General features: G+C 51.7%; 1 protein-coding gene across 1 annotated transcript in view; it reads right to left on the bottom strand.

The window, feature by feature from the left end:
- LOC139263084 (uncharacterized) overlaps positions 1 to 19,698 on the bottom strand; it is a 192,003-nt gene extending 172,305 nt beyond the window's left edge. Inside the window, exons 1-4 of the mRNA XM_070878621.1 lie at positions 19,554 to 19,698; positions 18,237 to 18,467; positions 17,848 to 17,870; positions 7,485 to 7,618 (exon numbers count right to left, since the gene is read on the bottom strand). Coding sequence (XP_070734722.1) covers positions 7,485 to 7,618; positions 17,848 to 17,870; positions 18,237 to 18,467; positions 19,554 to 19,691 — 526 coding nt within the window. The 5' untranslated portion in view covers positions 19,692 to 19,698. The remainder of the gene's footprint in view (positions 1 to 7,484; positions 7,619 to 17,847; positions 17,871 to 18,236; positions 18,468 to 19,553) is intronic.
- Between the last annotated feature and the right edge of the window lie 1,351 nt (positions 19,699 to 21,049).

The raw sequence follows: 21,049 nt of genomic DNA, 5'->3' as shown, positions 1-21,049 counted from the left end.
ATGGTGTCAATGTTGAGGGCGAATGTTGACATAGGTCGAGAGCTCCTCTCGGCACTTGATGGGTTGACTGGCAACATTGCCACACAGAATAACAGAGGGCATGGGGCAGATAGTTGCAGCAATGGGGTGAACGGCCGGCTCTGTCAATGCCTTGCAGCATGTGATAGTTTCAGGAGATGGCACTGCACCTCAAGGTGCCGTGCCACCAACCAGCATGATAGATGCGAGACAGGAGGAAGAACTTCCTTCTGACTCGGAAGACGTTTCTTCGCAAACATCTTCTTCTCCATCCACTGAGGTCATTCTGCTGACACCACCACCTCCCCCTGCACCCCCCTGCCCCAGCAGCAGCCCTTGAGGTGCTCTGCTGCAAGACGTCTCGGTCCCGTTACTTGGGGATTACGTGGGAAACTGAGGGGGTCAAGTTAGAGGAGGGAAATATGGCCACAGGTAGAGTGGGGGGGCGATTATTTTTGTTTTGTACTTATTTTAAAAACATTGTTGATTGTTGACTGTTGGGGATGGTGGGAGGGTGTTCTTGTTATATTGCATTAAAAATGTTGTTCACTGTTGGGTTTGGGAGGGCGGTAGTTGTTGGGGGTTCGGCGGGCAGTGTTATATATGGTTTGTTCAAAAAAATGGAAATCAGTTGTTAAATTATTAAAAATTGTTATTTAACTTTACAATTGTTGTGAAGTGTCTTCTAATAACGTACGGTAAAACATTAATACAAAGGTTGCAAACAATGGCCATGGCCAGGCCAGGCAGGGCCAGGCAAAGATGAAACATAACGCAACTTTAACTGTCACCACCGTAACTTCATGCAAAGCGTTCATTTATGAGCTGCTGCCACAATAGTTTTTCAGCTGCTTAACCACCATGGGGCTTTTCCAGTGGTGTGGGGGGGGCATGGGGGCATGGGTTCATCGCCAGGCTGATTATCCTCCTCTTCGTCCTCCTCTTCCGCCTCCCCTCTCTCCTGAGGTGGACCGGCAGTCCCATCTGGCAATTGTTGTCGTCTCCTGATAGCTAGGTTATGCAACATGCAGCACATCACAATGCACTCAGCGACCTGCTCAGGGTGGTATTGTAGGTTGCCTCCTGAGTGGTCCATGCATCTGAAGTGCTGCTTCAGAACTCCAATTGTCTTTTCGAAGATATTGCGTGTGGCTATATGGCTTTCCTTGTAGCGCTTCTCGGCTTCTGTCTGGGGCTTACGCAGGGGGTTCATGAGCCAGCTGGCAAGGCCATATCCTTTATCCCCCAGCATCCAACCATGACCTTGTGGCTGATTCTTAAACAGGTCAGAGACATTGCTCTCACACAAGATGTGCGCATCATGAATCCTCCCTGGAAAATTTACATTTACTGCCATGATTATTTGTTTGTGGTCGACAACGAGCTGCACATTCAGGGAATGGAATCCCTTTCGGTTCCGAAACAGCGTTGCATCCTATGCATACAGTCTTTTGCTCCTTGCACCTTGGGAAAGTTTGCTATTCTCGAGAACCCAAAGCCCTCTCACTCTGGTCATAGGGAAACTTATAAAGTCCATCCTGCGTGCATAAAGGGCTTCAGTCACATGTCTAATGCAGCAATGTGTGGCGTGCTGAGAGATACCGCAAATGTCGGCAGCTGAGGCCTGAAAAGAGCCCGATTCATAGAAGGAAAGTTCCGCAGTAACCTTAACCTCAATGGGCAGTGCGGTCCTGATGGTGCTGGTAGGCTGCAGATCTCCCTTAATTAGCTGGCATATCTCACTGATGACCTCCTTTCTGAATCACAGCCTTCGGACATGTTATCAGACATGTCCAGGTATGATCGCTTATCCCTGTAAATGCGTTGGCTGTAACGTCTCCTCCTCCTCAGCAGTCTGCAACCTCTTTGACTGGGCACATAACGCTCTTCAATGAACCTTCTCCCATCTCTATTCTGCAGCATGTGAGTAGTCATCAATACTGGTTGAGAAATTACAGACGCATCACTATAAATCACTATAAATGCCCTAATATGTCTTCTTAAATTGTCCTCAATACAATATAAACTGGAAATTAACCACCATGTGATTAGATAATTGGCAAGATTCAAAAACGCCCTTAAAGTCACTCACAAATTGCTTCTCCTCCCAACCACTTCAAGCCACCTTCTATTAAAGATCCTCTAAGTTATAAAAGGGCATCCATAGAGCCGAGTTAAGGTCAGGTGAGTGCAGCTTTTCATGAACATCTTTTTGGGTGAGCGATCATTTGGGTGAATTATGGACAAAATGCCGAAAGTAGCGCTCGCCGATATTCTGGGCAATAATTGGGCGCTAGTTTCCATTATAACCAGTATTCTGGGCCTTGCACGAGGATGACCATATATTTTTTTTAAATAGGCCGGGCGATGCAGCTCATTCCTGTATGCCCAAATGTTGCTCCAGCGATAAATGGGTTATAATTGGGCGCTAGTTTCCATTTGCCATCAAATATGGGCGATAGCCTGAATCTCAGCGCTTATATGGCCGCTAAATGGGTGATGATGTGCCAAAAGTCTAGCCCCAAATGTTTCAATCAGATCACCGTATTCCAAGTGTGGCCTGACCAAAAACCCTGTCCAATTGTAGTAAGACATTTTTACTCTTATACTGCAATCCCCTTGCAATAAAGGTCAACATGCCATTTGCCTTTGTAATTGCTTGCCGTACCTGAATGGTAACTTTCTGTGTTTCCTGTACGAGGATTCCTAAATCTCTGAACACCAACATTTAATATTTCTCCGATGTAACTATTTGTACTGCACTTTTTTTGACAGGTGTTTGTCCAGCGCCCTGTCAAACACCGCCCCCCCCCCCGCCACCCCTCGCTTCTCCCGGCCCGAATCATTCCACGCACATGGTGCCGAGAAGCAGGACCTGAGGCTCCTACTCTCTCCACCCTGGCTGGCGTGGGGCCGATATCGGCCAGCGGGGGGGTGGGGGGGGGCTGAGAAAGAGGCTGAGGGAGAGAAAGAGGCTGGGGGAGAGGCTGGGGGAGAGAGAGAGGCTGGGGAGAGAGAGGCTGGGGGAGAGAGAGATAGGCTGGGGGAGAGAGAGAGAGGCTGGGGAGAGAGAGAGAGGCTGGGGAGAGAGAAAGAGGCTGGGGAGAGAGAGAGACAGGCTGGGAGGGGGAGAGAGAGAGACAGGCTGGGGAGAGAGAGAGAGAGAGATGCTGGGAGGGGGAGAGAGAGAGGCTGGGGAGAGAGAGGCTGGGGGAGAGAGAGATAGGCTGGGGGAGAGAGAGAGAGGCTGGGGAGAGAGAGAGAGGCTGGGGAGAGAGAGAGAGGCTGGGGAGAGAGAGAGAGGCTGGGGAGAGAGAGAGACAGGCTGGGAGGGGGAGAGAGAGAGACAGGCTGGGGAGAGAGAGGAGATGCTGGGAGGGGGAGAGAGAGAGGCTGGGAGGGGGAGAGAGAGAGACAGGCTGGGGAGAGAGAGAGAGAGAGATGCTGGGAGGGGGAGAGAGAGAGGCTGGGAGGGGGAGAGAGAGAGGCTGGAGGAGAGAGACAGGCTGGGGGGAGAGAGAGACAGGCTGGGAGGGGGAGAGAGAGAGGCTGGGGAGAGAGAGAGAGGCTGGGGGGAGAGAGAGAGACAGGCTGGGGAGAGAGAGAGACAGGCTGGGGGGAGAGAGAGAGAGGCTGGGGGGAGAGAGAGAGAGAGGCTGGGGAGAGAGAGAGACAGGCTGGGAGGGGGAGAGAGAGAGGCTGGAGGAGAGAGAGACAGGCTGGGGAGAGAGAGAGAGGCTGGGGGGAGAGAGAGACAGGCTGGGGGGAGAGAGAGAGGCTGGGGAGAGAGAGAGAGGCTGGGGAGAGAGAGAGACAGGCTGGGAGGGGGAGAGAGAGAGGCTGGGGGAGAGAGAGAGAGGCTAGGGAGAGAGAGAGACAGGCTGGGAGGGGGAGAGAGAGAGGCTGTAGGAGAGAGAGACAGGCTGGGGGGGAGAGAGAGACAGGCTGGGAGGGGGAGAGAGAGGCTGGGGGGAGAGAGAGACAGGCTGGGGGGAGAGAGAGAGGCTGGGGAGAGAGAGAGAGGCTGGGGAGAGAGAGAGACAGGCTGGGAGGGGGAGAGAGAGAGAGGCTGGGGAGAGAGAGAGAGGCTGGGGGGGAGAGAGAGACAGGCTGGGAGGGGGAGAGAGAGGCTGGGGGGAGAGAGAGACAGGCTGGTAGGGGGAGAGAGAGAGGCTGGAGGAGAGAGAGACAGGCTGGGGGGAGAGAGAGAGGCTGGGAGGGGGAGAGAGAGAGGCTGGGGGAGAGAGAGACAGGCTGGGAGGGGGAGAGAGAGAGGCTGGGGAGAGAGAGAGAGGCTGGGGGGAGAGAGAGACAGGCTGGGAGGGGGAGAGAGAGAGGCTGGAGGAGAGAGAGACAGGCTGGGGGGAGAGAGAGAGGCTGGGGGAGAGAGAGAGGCTGGGAGGGGGAGAGAGAGAGGCTGGGGGAGAGAGAGATAGGCTGGGGAGAGAGAGAGAGGCTGGGGAGAGAGAGAGACAGGCTGGGGGGAGAGAGAGAGAGAGGCTGGGGGAGAGAGAGATAGGCTGGGGAGAGAGAGAGACAGGCTGGGAGGGGGAGAGAGAGAGGCTGGGGAGAGAGAGAGATGCTGGGGGAGAGAGAGAGACAGGCTGGGAGGGGGAGAGAGAGAGGCTGGAGGAGAGAGAGACAGGCTGGGGGGAGAGAGAGAGGCTGGGGGAGAGAGAGAGGCTGGGAGGGGGAGAGAGAGAGGCTGGGGGAGAGAGAGACAGGCTGGGAGGGGGAAGAGAGAGGCTGGGGGAGGGAGAGAGAGGCTAGGGAGAGAGAGAGACAGGCTGGGAGGGGGAGAGAGAGAGGCTGGAGGAGAGAGAGACAGGCTGGGGCGAGAGAGAGAGGCTGGGGAGAGAGAGAGAGGCTGGGGAGAGAGAGGGACAGGCTGGGAGGGGGAGAGAGAGAGGCTGGGGAGAGAGGGAGAGGCTGGGGGGAGAGAGAGAGACAGGCTGGGGGGAGAGAGAGAGGCTGGGGGAGAGAGAGAGACAGGCTGGGGGGAGAGAGAGAGAGGCTGGGGGAGAGAGAGGTAGGCTGGGTAGAGAGTGAGAGACAGGCTGGGAGGGGGAGAGAGAGAGGCTGGGGGAGAGAGAGATAGGCTGGGGAGAGAGAGAGACAGGCTGGGGGAGAGAGAGAGAGGCTGGGGAGAGAGAGAGAGGCTGGGGAGAGAGAGGCTGGGGGGAGAGAGAGAGGCTGGAGGAGAGAGAGACAGGCTGGGGAGAGAGAGGCTGGGGGGAGAGAGAGACAGGCTGGGGGGAGAGAGAGAGGCTGGGGAGAGAGAGAGACAGGCTGGGAGGGGGAGAGAGACAGGCTGGGAGGGGGAGAGAGAGAGGCTGGGGGGAGAGAGAGACAGGCTGGTAGGGGGAGAGAGAGAGGCTGGAGGAGAGAGAGACAGGCTGGGGGGAGAGAGAGACAGGCTGGGGAGAGAGAGAGAGGCTGGGGAGAGAGAGAGACAGGCTGGGAGGGGGAAGAGAGAGAGGCTGGGGGAGAGAGAGAGAGGCTAGGGAGAGAGAGAGACAGGCTGGGGGGAGAGAGAGAGAGGCTGGGGAGAGAGAGAGAGAGGCTGGGGGGAGAGAGTGAGGCTGGAGGAAAGTGAGAGAGGCTGGGGGGAAATTGAGAGGCTGGGGGAAAGTGAGAAAGGTTGGGGGAGATAGAGAGGCTGGGGGAGAGTGAGGGAGAGGCTGGGGAAGAGAGAGAGAGAGAGACACGGGTGAGGGTGGGGGGGGAAGAGACACGGGTGGGAGGGAAGATGGATCATGTTCTTCCAACCCCCTACAAGGGACATCATTGGAGTAGATGATATCCAGAAGTCATGTCACTATTCACTTCATACCCAATAAACCTGTTAACAATCCGTACACAATGTCTGCCCCATCTATGGTGGGTGGGGGTGGGGAGGATGCACTTGCGCTGGGGTAAGGCACTTCGGCAGGGGGAGAGGTGCACTTGGACTGGGGTACGGGACTTTGGCTGGAGGAGGGATGTATTTGGACTGGGTTAAGGCACTTTGGCTGGGGGAGGGGTGCACTTGGACTGGGGTACGGACTTTGGCTGGGGGAGGCATGTACTTGGCCTGGGGTAAGGCACTTTGGCTGGCCCTGGCAGTCTCCTGGGGAGCTCTGAACTCTGTCGCTTCAGGAAGTCAAAGTGGATCGAGTTACAATTTGCAAAATTAGTGAGACCTTGGGATGGGCTGTTCCAGTTATACATTGCTGTGAAACTTTAGGGTGTGGCTTATCCTCCAAGGTGAGCAATCATAGACAAAGGGTGGAGCATGGTGGCCATTTTTGCAGTACAAATAAGCATGTCCTAGTTTCTCACCATTTAAAAAATATTCTGTTTTTCTATTGTTCCTACAAAAGTGAATAACCTCATATTTCCCCACATTATTCCCCATCTGCCACCTTTTGCCCACTCACTTAACCTGTCTCTATCCCTTTGCAGGCTCTTTGTGTCCTCCTCGCAGCTTTCTTTCCCATCTAGCTTTGTATCATCATCAAACTTGGATACATTGCACTCGGTCCCTTCATCTTCGTCATTAATATAGATTGTAAATAGCTGAGGCCCCAGCACTGATCCCCGCTAGTTACAGCCTGCCAACCGGAAAATGACCTGTTATCCCTATTCTCTGTTTTCTGTCTATTAAGCAATCCTCGATCCATGCGAATATATTACCCTCAACCCTATGTGCCCTTATTTGCATAGTTAACTTTTATATGGCACCTTATTGAATGCCTTTTGGAAATCCAAATATACTACATCCTCTGGTTCCCCTTTATCCACCTTGCTAGTTACATCCTCAAAAACTCTAATCAATGAGTTAGCCATGATTTCCCTTTCATAAAACCATGTTGACTCTGCCTAATCATATTATGATTTTCTAAGTGCCTTGATACCACTTCCTTAATAATGGATTCCAGCATTTTCCCGTCGACTGATGTCAGGCTAACTGGTCAGTAATTCCCTGTTTTCTCTCCCCTTCCTTTTTTGAATAGTGTCGTTACATTTGCTACCTTACAATCTGCCGGCGCCATTCAAGAATCAAGGGAATTTTGAAAGATTGAAAGAATGCATCCACCTCTTTTAGAACCCAAGGATGTAGGCCATCAGCTCTTGGGTTTTTGTCGGCTTTTAGTCTCCTTAGTTGGTCCAAGTACTTTTTCGCGACTGATATTAATGACTTTAAGTTCTTCACTTTCATTAGTCCCCTGGTTCTTCACTATTTGTGGTATGATTGGCAGTGTGTAACCCCGCCCCTACCTAGCCCATGGTGGGTGAAGCTCTGGCCCATTACAGTGAGGAATGTTTAAAGCAGGTGTCACTGGGGACTGAGGATTAATCTCAGGCTCCTGATCCACAGACACAGGGAGCTGATATTAAAGTTCAGGATATTCCCAGCTGTCTGAACACAACTAACCCCACCTGCTCTCAGTGCCTTATATTGGAGAAAAGCTGCACTATCTTACTGATGATTCCCAATATGTCTGAGTGGTACTTTTCCCATCCATTCAGCCTCTCTTGGATAAGTTGCAATATATTGGACAGGTTCAGGGTGAGCGCTGGAACATCTGGGTCTGTGACTCTCTGAGTCTCCGTCACTCTGGAATGAAAGAGGAGAGAATGTTTTATCAGTGGGACATTTCAGATCAGAAACCCAAAGGGGATCGAGTGATCAGAAGGAAGCACTGCAAAAAGGAGAGCGGTCCTCCTCACGGTCTGCGGGGCACTGACCTACAGCCTCATGAAGAATCTTCTGGTTCCGGTGAAACCCACAGATAAGTCGTATGAGGAACTGTGTACACTGATTCGGGAGCATCTTAACCCGAGGGAGAGCGTGCTGATGGCGAGGTATCGGTTCTACACGTGCCAGCGATCTGAAGGTCAGGAAGTGGTGAGCCACGTCGCCGAGCTAAGGTGACTTGCAGGACACTGTGAGTTTGATGGCTACCTGAAGCAAATGCTCAGAGACTTTTTTGTACTGGGCATTGTCCACGAGACCATCCTACGAAAACTTTTGACTGTAGAGACACCGACCCTCAGTAAGGCCATTGCGATAGCACAGGCGTTTATGTCCACCAGTGATAACACCAAACAAATCTCTCAGCACACAAGTGCTAGCAATGTTCATAAATTAACTGGAACTGTGTTTGCGAGCAGAAATGTACAGGGCAGAACCTACGAGTCTGCAGCTGCCAGCAGGCCTCAGGTGACCCAGATGACTCAGAGCACGCAACAAAGGATGAATGCAAGGCAATTCACACCTTGTTGGCGTTGTGGAGGCTTTCATTCAGCCTATTCATGCCACTTCAAAGGGTATGTTTGCAAGAGCTGTGGAACAATGGGGCACCTCCAATGAGCTTGCAAGCTCTGCAAAACCTGCTAACCACCACGTGGCAGAGGAAGATCGGTCCATGGTGGATCAAAGCAATTTCGAGCCTCAGAGAGAGGAGGCAGATGCTGAAGTACACGGGGTGCACACATTTTCGACGAAATGTCCACCGACAATGCTAAATATAAAATTGAATGGCTTACCCGTAGCCATGGAACTGGACACTGGTGCTAGCCAATCCATCATGAGCAAAAAGATGTTTGAGAGATTGTGGTGCAACAAACACTTAGACCGGCCCTGAGCCCCATTCACACGAAACTGAGAACGTACACCAAAGAGCTCATCACTGTCCTGGGCAGCGCCATGGTCAAGGTCTCCTACAAGGGCAAGGTGCACGAACTGCCACTCTGGATTGTCCTGGGCGATGGCCCCACACTGCTTGGAAAAAGCTGGCTGGGCAAGTTCCTCTGGAACTGGGATGACATCCAAGTGCTATCACATGTCGATGAGGCCTCATATACCCAGGTTCTTAACAAATGTCCTTCTCTTTTTGAGCCAGGCATTGCAAACTTTTCCGGGGCGAAGGTGCGGATCCACTTGGTCCCAGAGGCACGCCCCATTCACCATAAAGTGTGAACGGTACCTCACTTGATGAGGGAGAGAGTGGAAATCGAGCTGGACAGGCTGCAATGCAAGGGCATCATCTCCCCAGTGGAATTCAGCAAGTGGGCCAGCCCGATTGTTCCAGTCCTCAAAAGTGATGGCACGGTCAGGATTTGCGGCGATTATAAAGTAACTATTAATCGTTTCTCGCTACAGGACCAATACCCGCTACCTAAGGCAGACGACCTATTTACGATGCTGGCAGGAGGCAAGACATTCACCAAGCTCGACCTGACTTCAGCCTACATGACGCAGGAGCTGGAGGAGTCTTCGAAGGGCCTCACCTATATCAACACGCACAAGGGACTGTTCATCTACAACAGATGCCCGTTTGGAATTCGGTCGGCTGCAGCGATCTTCCAGAGAAACATGGAGAGCCTACTCAAGTCGGTACCACGCACAGTGGTTTTTCAGGACGACATATTGGTCATGGGTCGGGACACTGTCGAGCACCTACAAAACCTGAGGAGGTCCTCCAGCGACTGGATCGCGTAGGGCTGCAGCTGAAGAGGTCGAAATGCATCTTCATGGCAACAGAAGTGGCGGATAGCATTCGGCCCACAGACGCCAAGACAGAGGCTATCAGGAACACGCCCAGGCCACAGAACATCACGGAGCTGCGGTTGTTCCTGGGACTCCTCAACTATTTTGGTAACTTCCTACCGGGGTTAAGCACACTCTTAGAGCCCCTACGTGTGTTATTACGTAAAGGTGAGAACTGGGTATGGGAAAAAAAAACAAGTAATTGCTTTTAAGAAAGCCAGAAACATTTTATGCTCCAACAAGCTTGCTTGTATTGTATAACCCGTGTAAGACTTGTGCTAGCATGTGATGTGTCGTCGTACGGAGTCAGGTGTGTATTAGAACAAGTTAAAGTTGCGGGGAAGTTGCAACCTGTCGTCTATGTCTCCAGGAGCTTGTCTAAGGCTGAGGGCCGACATCATGATTGAGAAAGAGGCATTAGAGTGTGTGTTCGGGGTAAAGAAAATGCATCAGTACCTATTTGGCCTCAAATTTGAGCTGGGAACCGATCACAAGCCCCTCATATCCCTGTTCGCTGAAAACAAGGGGATAAATACTAATGCCTCAGCCTGCATACAAAGGTAGGCACTCGCGCTATCAGCATATAACGATACCATCCGCCACAGGCCAGGCACCGAGAACTGTGCGAATGCTCTCAGTTGGCTACCATTGCCCACCACGGTGGTGGAAATGGCGCAGACTGCAAACTTGTTGATGGTAGCGCAGCTCGCAGACTTGTTGATGGTCATGGAAGCGTTTGAAAATGATAAATCACCTGTCACGGCCCACCAGATTAGGACTTGGACCAGCCAAGATCCTCTGCTGTCCCTAGTAAACAAACTGTGTACTGCATAGGAGCTGGGCCAGCATCCTCGTTGAAATGCAAGAGCTAATCAAGCCATTCCAGAGGCGAAAAGATGAGCTGTCCATTCAGACAGACTGCCTGTTGTAGGGTAACCACCAAGTGCTACCCAAAAAGGGCAGGGAGACATTCATCTCGGATCTCCACCCGGGTATAGTAATGATGAAAGCGATAGCCAGATCCCACGTGTGGTGGCACGATATCAACTCTGACTTAGAGTCCTGTGTATGGCAATGCAGCGTGTGTGCTCAGTTGAGCAACGCACCCAGAAGGCACCACTAAGTTTGTGGTCCTAGCCCTCCAGACCATGGTCGAGGATCCATGTCGACTATGTGGGCCCGTTTCTCGGTAAAATGTTCCTGTGGTGGTGGATGCTTTTTCAAAATGGATTGAATGTGAAATAATGTTGGGAAGCACCGCCACTGCCACCATTGAAAGCCTGAGGGCCATGTTCGCCACCCACGGCCTGCTTGACATACTGGTCAGTGACAACGGGCCATGTTTTACCAGTGCCGAATTTAAAGAATTCATGACCCGCAATGGGATCAAACATGTCACCTTGGCCCCGTTTAAACCAGCCTCCAATGGGCACGCAGAGCGGGCAGTACAAACAATCAAATAGAGCCTTAAACGAGTCACAGAAGGCTCACTCCAAACCCGCCTGTCCCGAGTACTGCTCAGCTACCGCAAGAGACCCCACTTATTCACAGGGGTGCCCCGGCTGAGCTACTCATGAAAAGGACATTTAAAACCAGACTCTCGCTGGTTCACCCCAACCTGCATGATCAGGTAGAGAGCAGGCGGCAGCAACAAAATGTAAACGATGGTCGCGCCACTGTGTCACGGGAAATTGATCTGAATGACCCTGTGTATGTGTTAAACTATGGACATGGTCCCAAGTGGATCGTGGGCATGGTGATAGCTAAAGAAGGGAGTAGGGTGTTTGTAGTCAAACTAGACAATGGACAAATTTGCAGAAAGTACCTAGACCAAACGAGGCTGCGGTTCAGAGACTGCCCTGAGCAACCCACAGCAGGCACCACATTTTTCGAGCCCAAAACACACACCCAAAGGATCAACGACACCACCCTGGACCAGGAAATTGAACCCATCACACCCAACAGCCCAGCAAGGCCAGGCTCACCCAGCAGCCCTGCAGGTCCAACAACACGCCAGCCCAGCGAGGGCACAGCCAACACACCAGAACAGACATTTGTACCGAGGCAGTCCACCAGGGAAAGAAAGGCTCCCGACTGCCTCACCTTGTAAATAGTTTTCACTTTGACTTTGCGGGGGAGTGATGTTGTGTATTTGTAAAGTATGCCACCAGGGAGCACTGTATATAAGCTGGCCCCTAAGGCCTGTTCCTCACTCTGGAGTATCTTAATAATGACTGAGGTCACTGTTACTTTAACCTCCCTGTGTGCAGTCTCATCTGTGTTAGGAATACAATACTAAACTGTATTGTATCTCACACTACTGTATATAACTGTATCTTACCATGCTATACATGACTGTAACTAGATATGACCTGTAACCACAAGCATACTTTACCACCAGGGGTGCACTTGCAGGAGACACTGCATACCTGTTCCACACAGGTATGTCAAGGCAGATCTCAGGCAAGTGTGGCACTCGAGAGCTGTGAAATAAAGGTGCAGGTCCAGAGTGACCTTGACTTCAGCATGTGCCTCGTGTAAGTCTGTACTGCAGGGTCAGGACTTTAAAGTGGCGACGAGTTACGGGATCACAGAATCCACAGAATGGCTACCAACGGCTCAGATGAGAAATACAATGCTGGAGACAATTGGGAGGACTTTATAGAAAGGCTCCAGCAAAGCTTTATAACCAAAGACTGGTTGGGCGATGATAAGGCAGACAAGAGAAGAGCCCATCTCTTGACCAGCTGTGGCTCGAAAACATACGCCTTAATGAAGGACCTGCTGGCACCCGAGAAACCAGCAAGAAAGTTGTTTGAGGAGTTGAGCACATTGGTGAGAGACCATCTGAAGCCAGCGAGCAGCCTACACATGGCCAGACACAGGTTCTACAACTAAAGACGCTGTGTGGGCCAGAGCATACCCAACTTTGTGGCGGAACTTTGGAGGCTGGCTAGTTTATGTGAGTTCTCCGATGAACTAAGGAGAGGAGTACTGAGAGACTTTTTTATTGAAAGAATAGGCCACGCAGGCATATTCTGAAAGCTTATAGAGACCAAGAACTTGACCCTAGAGGCAGCAGCACTGGTCGCACAGACATTCTTGGCAGGAGAAGAAGAAACGAGGTTGATCTATACTGCGGGTACGACAACTAACGAAACATCGGAACAAGGGGTTCACAGCGTGATACGAGCCAATACCCCCACACACAGAAAAAGGCAGGAGAGCAGGCCTTCAACAGCAGGCAGTGGCACCAGAAGCCAGCAAGGGCCACATGAATGGCCGTTCACACCTCATCAACCCACAGTGCGAGTAATCAACTACAGACTGAGAGAAGCTCAAGAGAGATCAGCCAGACTCAGCTCATCCTTCTGAAACAATGGAAGGGGTCTGTGCTGGAGATGTGGGGGAGGCACTCAAGGGGGTGTCAATTTCAGCATGCTGTTTGCAGAAACTGCAACTGTACAGGGCATCTGGCTCGCATGTGCAGAAAAACAACAGCTCGGCTTGTATATGAATCAGAAGGGTCAGAAAGGGGACCAGAAGACAGTGGGGGCAGTGCCCGGGACGCCGGGGTACAGCGGGTCAACACGATCAATGTCCACTGTTCTTACAACAAGATGCCTCCAATAATGATGAGGGTCCTACTCAATGGGATACCCGTCAACATGGAACTGGACACGGGAGCTAGTCAAACTCTCATGAGCGTCCAACAATTTGAAAAACTGTGGCCGCACAAAAGCACCAGACCAAAACTCACAAGGATCGACACCAAACTAAGGACCATACCAAAGAAATCGTCCCATGCTCTCAGTCACACACAAAGGGACGGTGAACCGACTTCCCCTGTGGATTGTCCCCGGAGATCTCCCAGCACTGTTGGGGAGAAGCTGGCGAGCAGAACTTAATTGGAAATGGGATGATGTTCACGCCATTTCGTCAGAGGAACAGACCTCCTGCTCAACAGTTCTAAGTCGTTTTGAACATCTCTTTCAGCCAGGTGTGGGCACCTTCAAAGGGGCTAAAGTTAAAATCTACATCACACAGGAAGCCAGACCGGTCCATCACAAGGCTAAAGCTGTGCTTTATGCGATGAGGGAAAAGATTGAAAATGAACTGGACCGGCTTCTGCGGGAAGGCATTATCTCACCTGTGGAATTTAGCGACTGGGCAAGTCCCATCGTCCCTGTCATGAAGCTTGATGGATCCGTACGAATCTGTGGGGATTACAAGTCTACCATAAACAGAGTCTCCCTACAGGACCAATACCCGCTGTCCAGAGCGGAGGACCTATTTGCCACTTTGGCTGGAGGAAAACTTTACTTAAAACTAGATCTCACATCTACGTAAATGACGCAAGAACTGACCGGAGAGTCTCAGCTACTCACCACCATCAACACACATCAAGGCATCAGGTCGGCAGCTGCTATATTCCAGCGCAACATGGAGAGTCTGCTCAAGTCCATCCCGGGGACGATTGTGTTTCAAGATGACATACCCATCTCCGCAATTTGGAGGAAGTACTAAAGCGATTGGATCGGGTAGGCCTAAGAGTTAAGAAATCCAAGTGTCTGTTTCTCGCGCCCAAGGTTGAATTTTTGGGCAGAAGGATTGCCGCTGATGGAATCCGCCCAACAGAATCCAAAACCGTAGCAATTCGTCTGGCACCCAGGCCCCGGAATGTCTCGGAACTGCGCGCCTTTCTCGGGCTACTCAATTGCTTTGGGAACTTTATGCAGAAGTTGAGCACGCTGCTGGAGCCTCTCCACGTGCTACTCAGAAAGGGGTGCGATTGGTTTTGGGAGGATGCCCAAGATCGCGCCTTCAATAAGGCATGCAATCTTCCAACAGTGTTTTAGCCTTTTTTGACCCAGGTAAAAAGCTGGTTCTTACATGTGATGCATCAGCGTATGGGGTCAGGTGCGTTTTACAGCATGTCAATGATGTGGGTAAATTACAACCCATTGCTTATGCTTCCAGGTCACTTTCACGGGCGGAGCGCGGGTACGGTATGGTTGAGAAGGAGGCGCTCGCGTGCGTGTACGGTGTCTAGAAGATGCACCAATACCTTTTCGGGGCCAAGTTCGTGTTAGAAACTGACCACAAACCCCTCACGTCCCTGCTATCTGAGTTGAAGGCAATAAACGGCAATGCCTCGGCGCGCATTCAGCGGTGGGCACTCATGCTGGCGTCTTATGACTGCACAATAAGACACAGACCAGGCACAGACAACTGTGCCGATGCGCTTAGCAGGCTACCCCTGGCGACCACGGAAGGGTCCGACGAACAGGATTGTGAGATGGTCATAGCAATCAATGCCTTTGAATCCACAGGTTCGCCCATGACGGCTCGCCAAATCAGAGCCTGGACGACCAGCGACCCCACGTTATCCTGAGTCAAAAGATGTGTTTTAACTGGTGACTGGGCAAAGGCCCGCAATGCCTGCCCCAAGGAGATCAAACCTTTCCATAGGCGCATGCATGAACTATCACGACAGGCAGACTGCCTGATGTGGGGCAGCCGAGTAGTTATGCCCTTGCGAGGCAGAGAGGCGTTTGTCCGGGAACTCCACCGCGAGCACCCGCGGATGATCCTTATGAAGGCCATAGCCAGATCCCATTTTTGGTGGCCTGGCATTGACGCGGACTTGGAGCTCTGCGTCCGGCGGTGCACCATTTGTGCCCCCGGGGAGGCCCCCCTAAGCCTCTGGCCGTGGCCCACCAAACCGTGGTCGCGGGTGCATGTAGACTATGTGGGCCCATTCATGGGTAAAATATTCCTCGTAGTCGTCGATACATTTTCAAAGTGGATCGAGTGCACCATTTTAAACTCGAGCACCACCTCCACTACTGTGGAGAGCCTTCGAACCATGTTTGCAACACACGGAATTCCTGACATATTGGTCAGTGATAATGGTCCGTGCTTCACCAGCGCAGAATTTCAAGACTTTATAGTTGACCACGGCATAAATCACGTTAAGATGGCACCGTTCAAGCCGGCCTCCAATGGTCAGGTGGAGCGAGCAGTGCAAATCGTTAAACAAGGCATGCTAAAAATCCAAGGGCCCACGCTGCAGAAACGCCTGTCGCGACTGCTGCTGGCATACAGATCTCGTCCACATTCGTTGACTGGGGTTCCCCCCGCGCAACTATTGATGAAACGGATGTTAAAGACTAGGCTCTCATTAATCCTCCCAGACATGCATGAAATTGTTGAGGCAAAGCGCCGGAAGCTAACTGAGTACCATGACCGAAATTCGAGGGGGAGGTGGAATGAGATAGGGGACAAAGTGTTTGTGCTAAACTATGGCAGGGGTCCCAAATGGCTTGCAGGGGCAGTAACAGGCAAGGAAGGAAACAGGCTACGGGTTGTACAAATGGACAATGTCCAAACCTGCCGGAGGCATGTAGACCAAGTAAAAAGTAGATTCACCAACAACACTGCAGAACCAGAGGCAGACTACAATGTGGAACTCACACCACACCTGGTGGACAGACAGAGGGAACAACCTGAGAAAAGGGCAGTCTCAACTGTCAGCCCAGGCGAGATACCAGCAATCACACCAAAAGAAAAACAGGCACCAAAACAAACAACTGAACCATAACTAAGACACTCCATGCGAGAGCGTAGACCACCTGAGTGACTGAATCTATAAAGACAATAAGACCTTAGGGGAGGATGATGTTATGCATCTCACATTACTGTATATAACTGTATCTTACCATGCTATACATGACTGTAACTAGATATGACCTGTAACCAAAAGCATGCTTCACCACTAGGGATGCACTTACAGGAGACACTGCAGACATGTTCCACACAGCTCTATAAAGGCAGATCTCAGGCAAGTGTGGCACTCGAGAGCTGTGAAATAAAGGTGCAGGTCCAGAGTGACCTTGACTTCAGCATGTGCCTCGTGTAATTCTGTACTGCAGGGTCAGGACTTTACAAAAGTCGGCTGTGTTCAGTCCAGTTTCTCTGTACTGGAGCCTCATCTTTCCATTATTGATCATTATTATTATCCCGAGGGTCTCCAGTCTGTGCCCCGCTCTCTGCAGGAACACACTCACTACAATCATGTGAAGTGAGGAGAGGAGAAGGAACAGTCTCCCAGGGACATGGGGTTGGTGGGATTCCCTCACAAATGTCTCGATTTTAACCCCGGCCCCCCCGACGGGCGGGAGAGGGTCGGGGGTTAAAGCCTCGGGATTGAGTAACCTGACCCCAGCCCGACCCTGTTCCCAACTATTTCAATTTTAACAAACACAAATCAGGCCATCGACAAGGATCCTGCGAAAGGCAGGCGGGGCCTAATGAACAATGGAAAGTGTGGGCCTGAGGACATAATGGGGGCGGTGGGTGAAATGTGAGTGTGGGTCAGGGGGAGGCCTGTGCTGTCGGCTCCCCGGCAGCAGATCCGAGGCGGGAGGAGTCGACTGGCCAAGATAAGTGCTAAAAATCTGCTCCTTTTAGCACTGCTTCTGGGCCCGGAGGAGCAGGAGAGCCCCAGGCCTCACAAGGAAGCCTTTGACCTCCCTCAGCCACAGCCCCCGCTGCCCCCCCCCACCCCCCGCACCCCCCCAGAACCTCTGCTTCCCTCTGCACTGAGTGACGGGGAAAGCCCCCATGGTTGGGTCTCCGGCTGCGGCCTCCTGCCGCTTGTTTCACTCCGTCCGCCGGCTAGGCCGTCAATTACCGACAGGTCCTCCACATCCCCGACTTTCCCAAGTTAACAGCCACCCCACACCCTCCCCACCTCCCCGGTAATATCGGGGTCAGAGTGTCCAGGGACACTGACATTACTGGGACATCTCAGCACCCACTCATTTCTCATTTAGTGTATAGAATGAGCCAATCACAACACATCTTATTGTCACCCTGACACTGGGATCTGCCTCTCTCCTCATTCGCCATGGACTGGTTGATAGAACAAGCCAATCGCACAGCACTTACTGACCCAATGGAATAAAGCTGTCACTGACACACATGGAGCCTTTAGGAAGCCTCGGTTAGATACAGGTCACTGCAGCTTTCTCTCTCTCTCACTTCCTGTCTAACAGCTTCCTGAGAAGCTCGACACACCGATGGAACAGCCCATGTCACTGCCATTTCCCACAGGCTGCCTGAGCCAAGAACCCCTCAGGCCCCAGTTACACATCACTCAATATTCCCACCATTTGAAAGCTCCTTATCTGGGAAGGTTTCCAAGCCGTGATTCTACTTTCACTCTTCTCCCAGATACAGGTGAAGGTTCCCTATCAGCAGCAGGTACTGTGTGATGGAGAGGGACTTACCTGGAAAGGAGCTGCTTCGAGTTCTGTGAATAAAAGGAGGAGATCAAACCAGGCAACGACCAAACCAAGATCCAATGGAAGCAAATCGTGAATTTGGGATTGAGAGTAAAGAGTTCAGTCTGTAACAGTCGGTGGGGCCAGTCACAGGAATGGGGAATAATCCCACATTTCATTGCACTCCATCCTGGGGCAGCACCAACACTCTGAGGGCAGGGCTGAGGGGGCACTGACACTCCGAGGGCAGGGCTGAGGGGGCACCAACACTCCAAGGGCAGGGCTGAGGGAGCAGCACCTATGCAGCAACAATCTTCAAACAATTCAGCCCTCACACCAGCCTCACAGAAAGGCCCCATTCCCCAGCCATGGCCCTGTTTATATTGAAGATGTACCTGAATAAAGGAGAGAGGGTTCCTCTGTAGCAGACTCTGGGTTTCTCCATCTATTAATGTAATCTGTTCTATCCTCTTGTTTAATGCTTCAGAACAGTTTCTAATCTGTGCGAGAGCTCGGAGCCCCTCCTCATCGATCAGTGTCAGTGCGTATTCTTCATCTTCTTCCAGCTGTCTCCTCCATTCAGAGAAGCTCTTCGATAGCTTTCCTTTCAGCTCCTTGATTCGTGTCTGAAACCCAAACCAACTCTCATTACAAACGGCCCTTCCACACAGTGTTACCCTGAGCACACGGCACTTTCCAGGGACGGGACAGTTTGTTTAGATCACCACTCGATCGCCCGTTAAAGATAGACAAGCAGTGGGGGTGTCTACTGGCAGTGGGGGTGTCTACTGGGAGAGGAAACAGAGTTTAACCAGTGTTACCTTGAGCCTTGAGCCTAAAAGAAGGAGCGCTGTGTTTAGACTGTGTGTGGCACTGCCACCTGGTCCACCCACACCAGGAGTGATGGCTCCAGTTTTGGTGCCCACACCTGGTGAAGGAGATCGAGACTCTGGAGAGGACAGGGCCAGAATGACACATAATCTGATGGAGTTTAGTTCTGAGGATCGGCTCCAAGAGGTCGGGTGATTTAGAGAAAGGCAGGCCGAGAGGGACATGATTGAGGTGTTTAAAATGATGGAGGGATTATTGGACTCACTCATTGGGTGAGGTACTGGAGATGGATCGGGATGGTAGGACTAGAGGGCCTGTGTATAAAATCCATAGGCACAGAGTTAGGTTAGAGGCCAGAGCCCTCGATCTCTGGAACAGACTCCCTGAACATGTGGTGGGTATGGAGTCACTACCACCCTTTAAAAGGGAGCTGGGGAGGAATTTCCCCGAGCTTGTCCTGAATTGGCTGCAGGTGTTTATTCTCTCTCGGTTTGCCTTTCCCAGGTGAGTACATGGTTCAGGGTGGATCAGTGGTGTGTGTGATTGAACCCTGACTGCATGGGGCAGGCTCGTTGGGGCTAATGGGCTTTTCTTCCTCTTCCTTTCTATGTTCATATGATACAGGCTTCAGGGCAAGTTTCACCTGCCAGCCTCTGGCTGTGTGTGTTTCAGTAAATCCAGTGCCCAAGTGATGGAATAATATTCCCTGGGAGGGGCAGGTAGAGTTAAGCAGCTCCCCTCACATCAAACACACGGGAACTCCGTGTAATCAGTGACTCGGCCCCAACACAACCAGCCTGGTTTGGAAGCCTGTTTCTGATGTGTTCATTGACTCAGTGGGGGGACAAACCCTTTCTAAATCCAGCTCCACTTTTCCCTACCTTTATTTCAGCTTCTGATCTCCCCAAGTCTCGCTGTTTGCTGGAACAATTCTGCTGGACTCCCCGAAGCTTCTCGGTTTCTCTCTCCAATTCTTCCTGTAAAGGCAATTGGAAAGGGTTTAAAATCACAACCTGCATTTATATAGCGCTTTTAATGTAGTAAAACATCCCAAGGTGCTTCACAGGAATGTAATCAGACAATAATTGACATTGAGTCAAAGGAGGAGATTTTAGGACAGGTGACAAAATGCTTGGTTGTTGTAGGTTTTACGGAGTGTTGCAAACGGGAAAAGGGAGAGGTGGAGAGACAAACAGGTTTGTGGAGGGAATTCCATAGCTTAAGGCCCAGACTGCTGAAGGGACGGCCGCCAATGGTGGAGCAAAGGCAGTCTGGATGCACAAGTGGCCAGAATAGGAGGAATGTCGAGTTCCCGGAGGGTTGTAGGACTGGAGGGGCTAATAGAGATAGGGAGGAGTGAGGCCATGGAGAGATTTGAACACAAGGATGAGAATTTTAAATTCGAGGTGTTGCCGGACCGGGAGCCAATGTAGGTCAGCGAGCACAGGGGTGATGGGAGAATGGGACTTGGTGCGAGTTAGGATACGGGCAGCAGAGTTTCGGAGAAGCTTATGTTTAGGAGGCATAGTAGGAGGCCAGTCAGGAGAGCTTTGGAGTAGTCAAGTCTGGAGGTAACAAAAGTATGAATGAGGGTTTCAGTGGCTGATGGGCTGAGGCAGGGCAGAGACGGACGATATTACAGAGGTGGAAGTAGGTGGTCCCAGTGATGCAGAGGATAAGGGATCGGAAGCTCAGCTCAGGGTCAAATAGGTCGCCGAGATTGTGATAAATCTGGTTCAGGCTGAGACACTGGCCAGGGAGGGGGATGGAATAGGTTGCTAAGGAGCAGAGTTTGTGGCCGGGTCCGAAGATAATCGCTTCGATCTTCCCAATATTTAGTTGGAGGAATTTCTGCTCATCCAGGACTGGATGTTGGACAAGCAGCGTGACAAACCAAAGGCAGTGGTGGATAAAGGTAGCAGTGAGGGAGAGCTGAGTGTCTCACCGTATATGTGGAACCTGACGTTGTGATGTTTGGATGATGTCACCGAGGGACAGCATGTGAATGAGAAATTGGAAGGGGACAAGGATCGATTCATGGGGGACTCCAGAGGTAATGGTGCGGGAGTGGGAAGAGAAGCCATTGTAGCAGATCCTTTGGCTATGACTGGATCAGTAAGGGTGGAACCAGGTGAGGGCAGTCCACTCAGCTGGACAACAGAGGACAGGCATTGGAGGAGGATGGTGTGACAAAGGCTGCAGAGAGGTGGAGAAGGATGAGGAGTGATAGTGCACCAGGGTCATCGTCACAGAGGATGTCATTTGGGGCTTTTTAGTCAGGTGATTTAAGAGCTGTGGCAGAGGCAGAACCTGATTGGAGAGGGTCAAACATGGAGTTACTTGAAAGATGGGCACGGATTTGGGAGGCGACAACACG

Source organism: Pristiophorus japonicus, chromosome 4 (assembly GCF_044704955.1).
Source record: "Pristiophorus japonicus isolate sPriJap1 chromosome 4, sPriJap1.hap1, whole genome shotgun sequence".
Lineage (NCBI taxonomy): Eukaryota > Metazoa > Chordata > Chondrichthyes > Pristiophoridae > Pristiophorus > Pristiophorus japonicus.
This window is presented reverse-complemented; position numbering and strand designations above follow the sequence as displayed.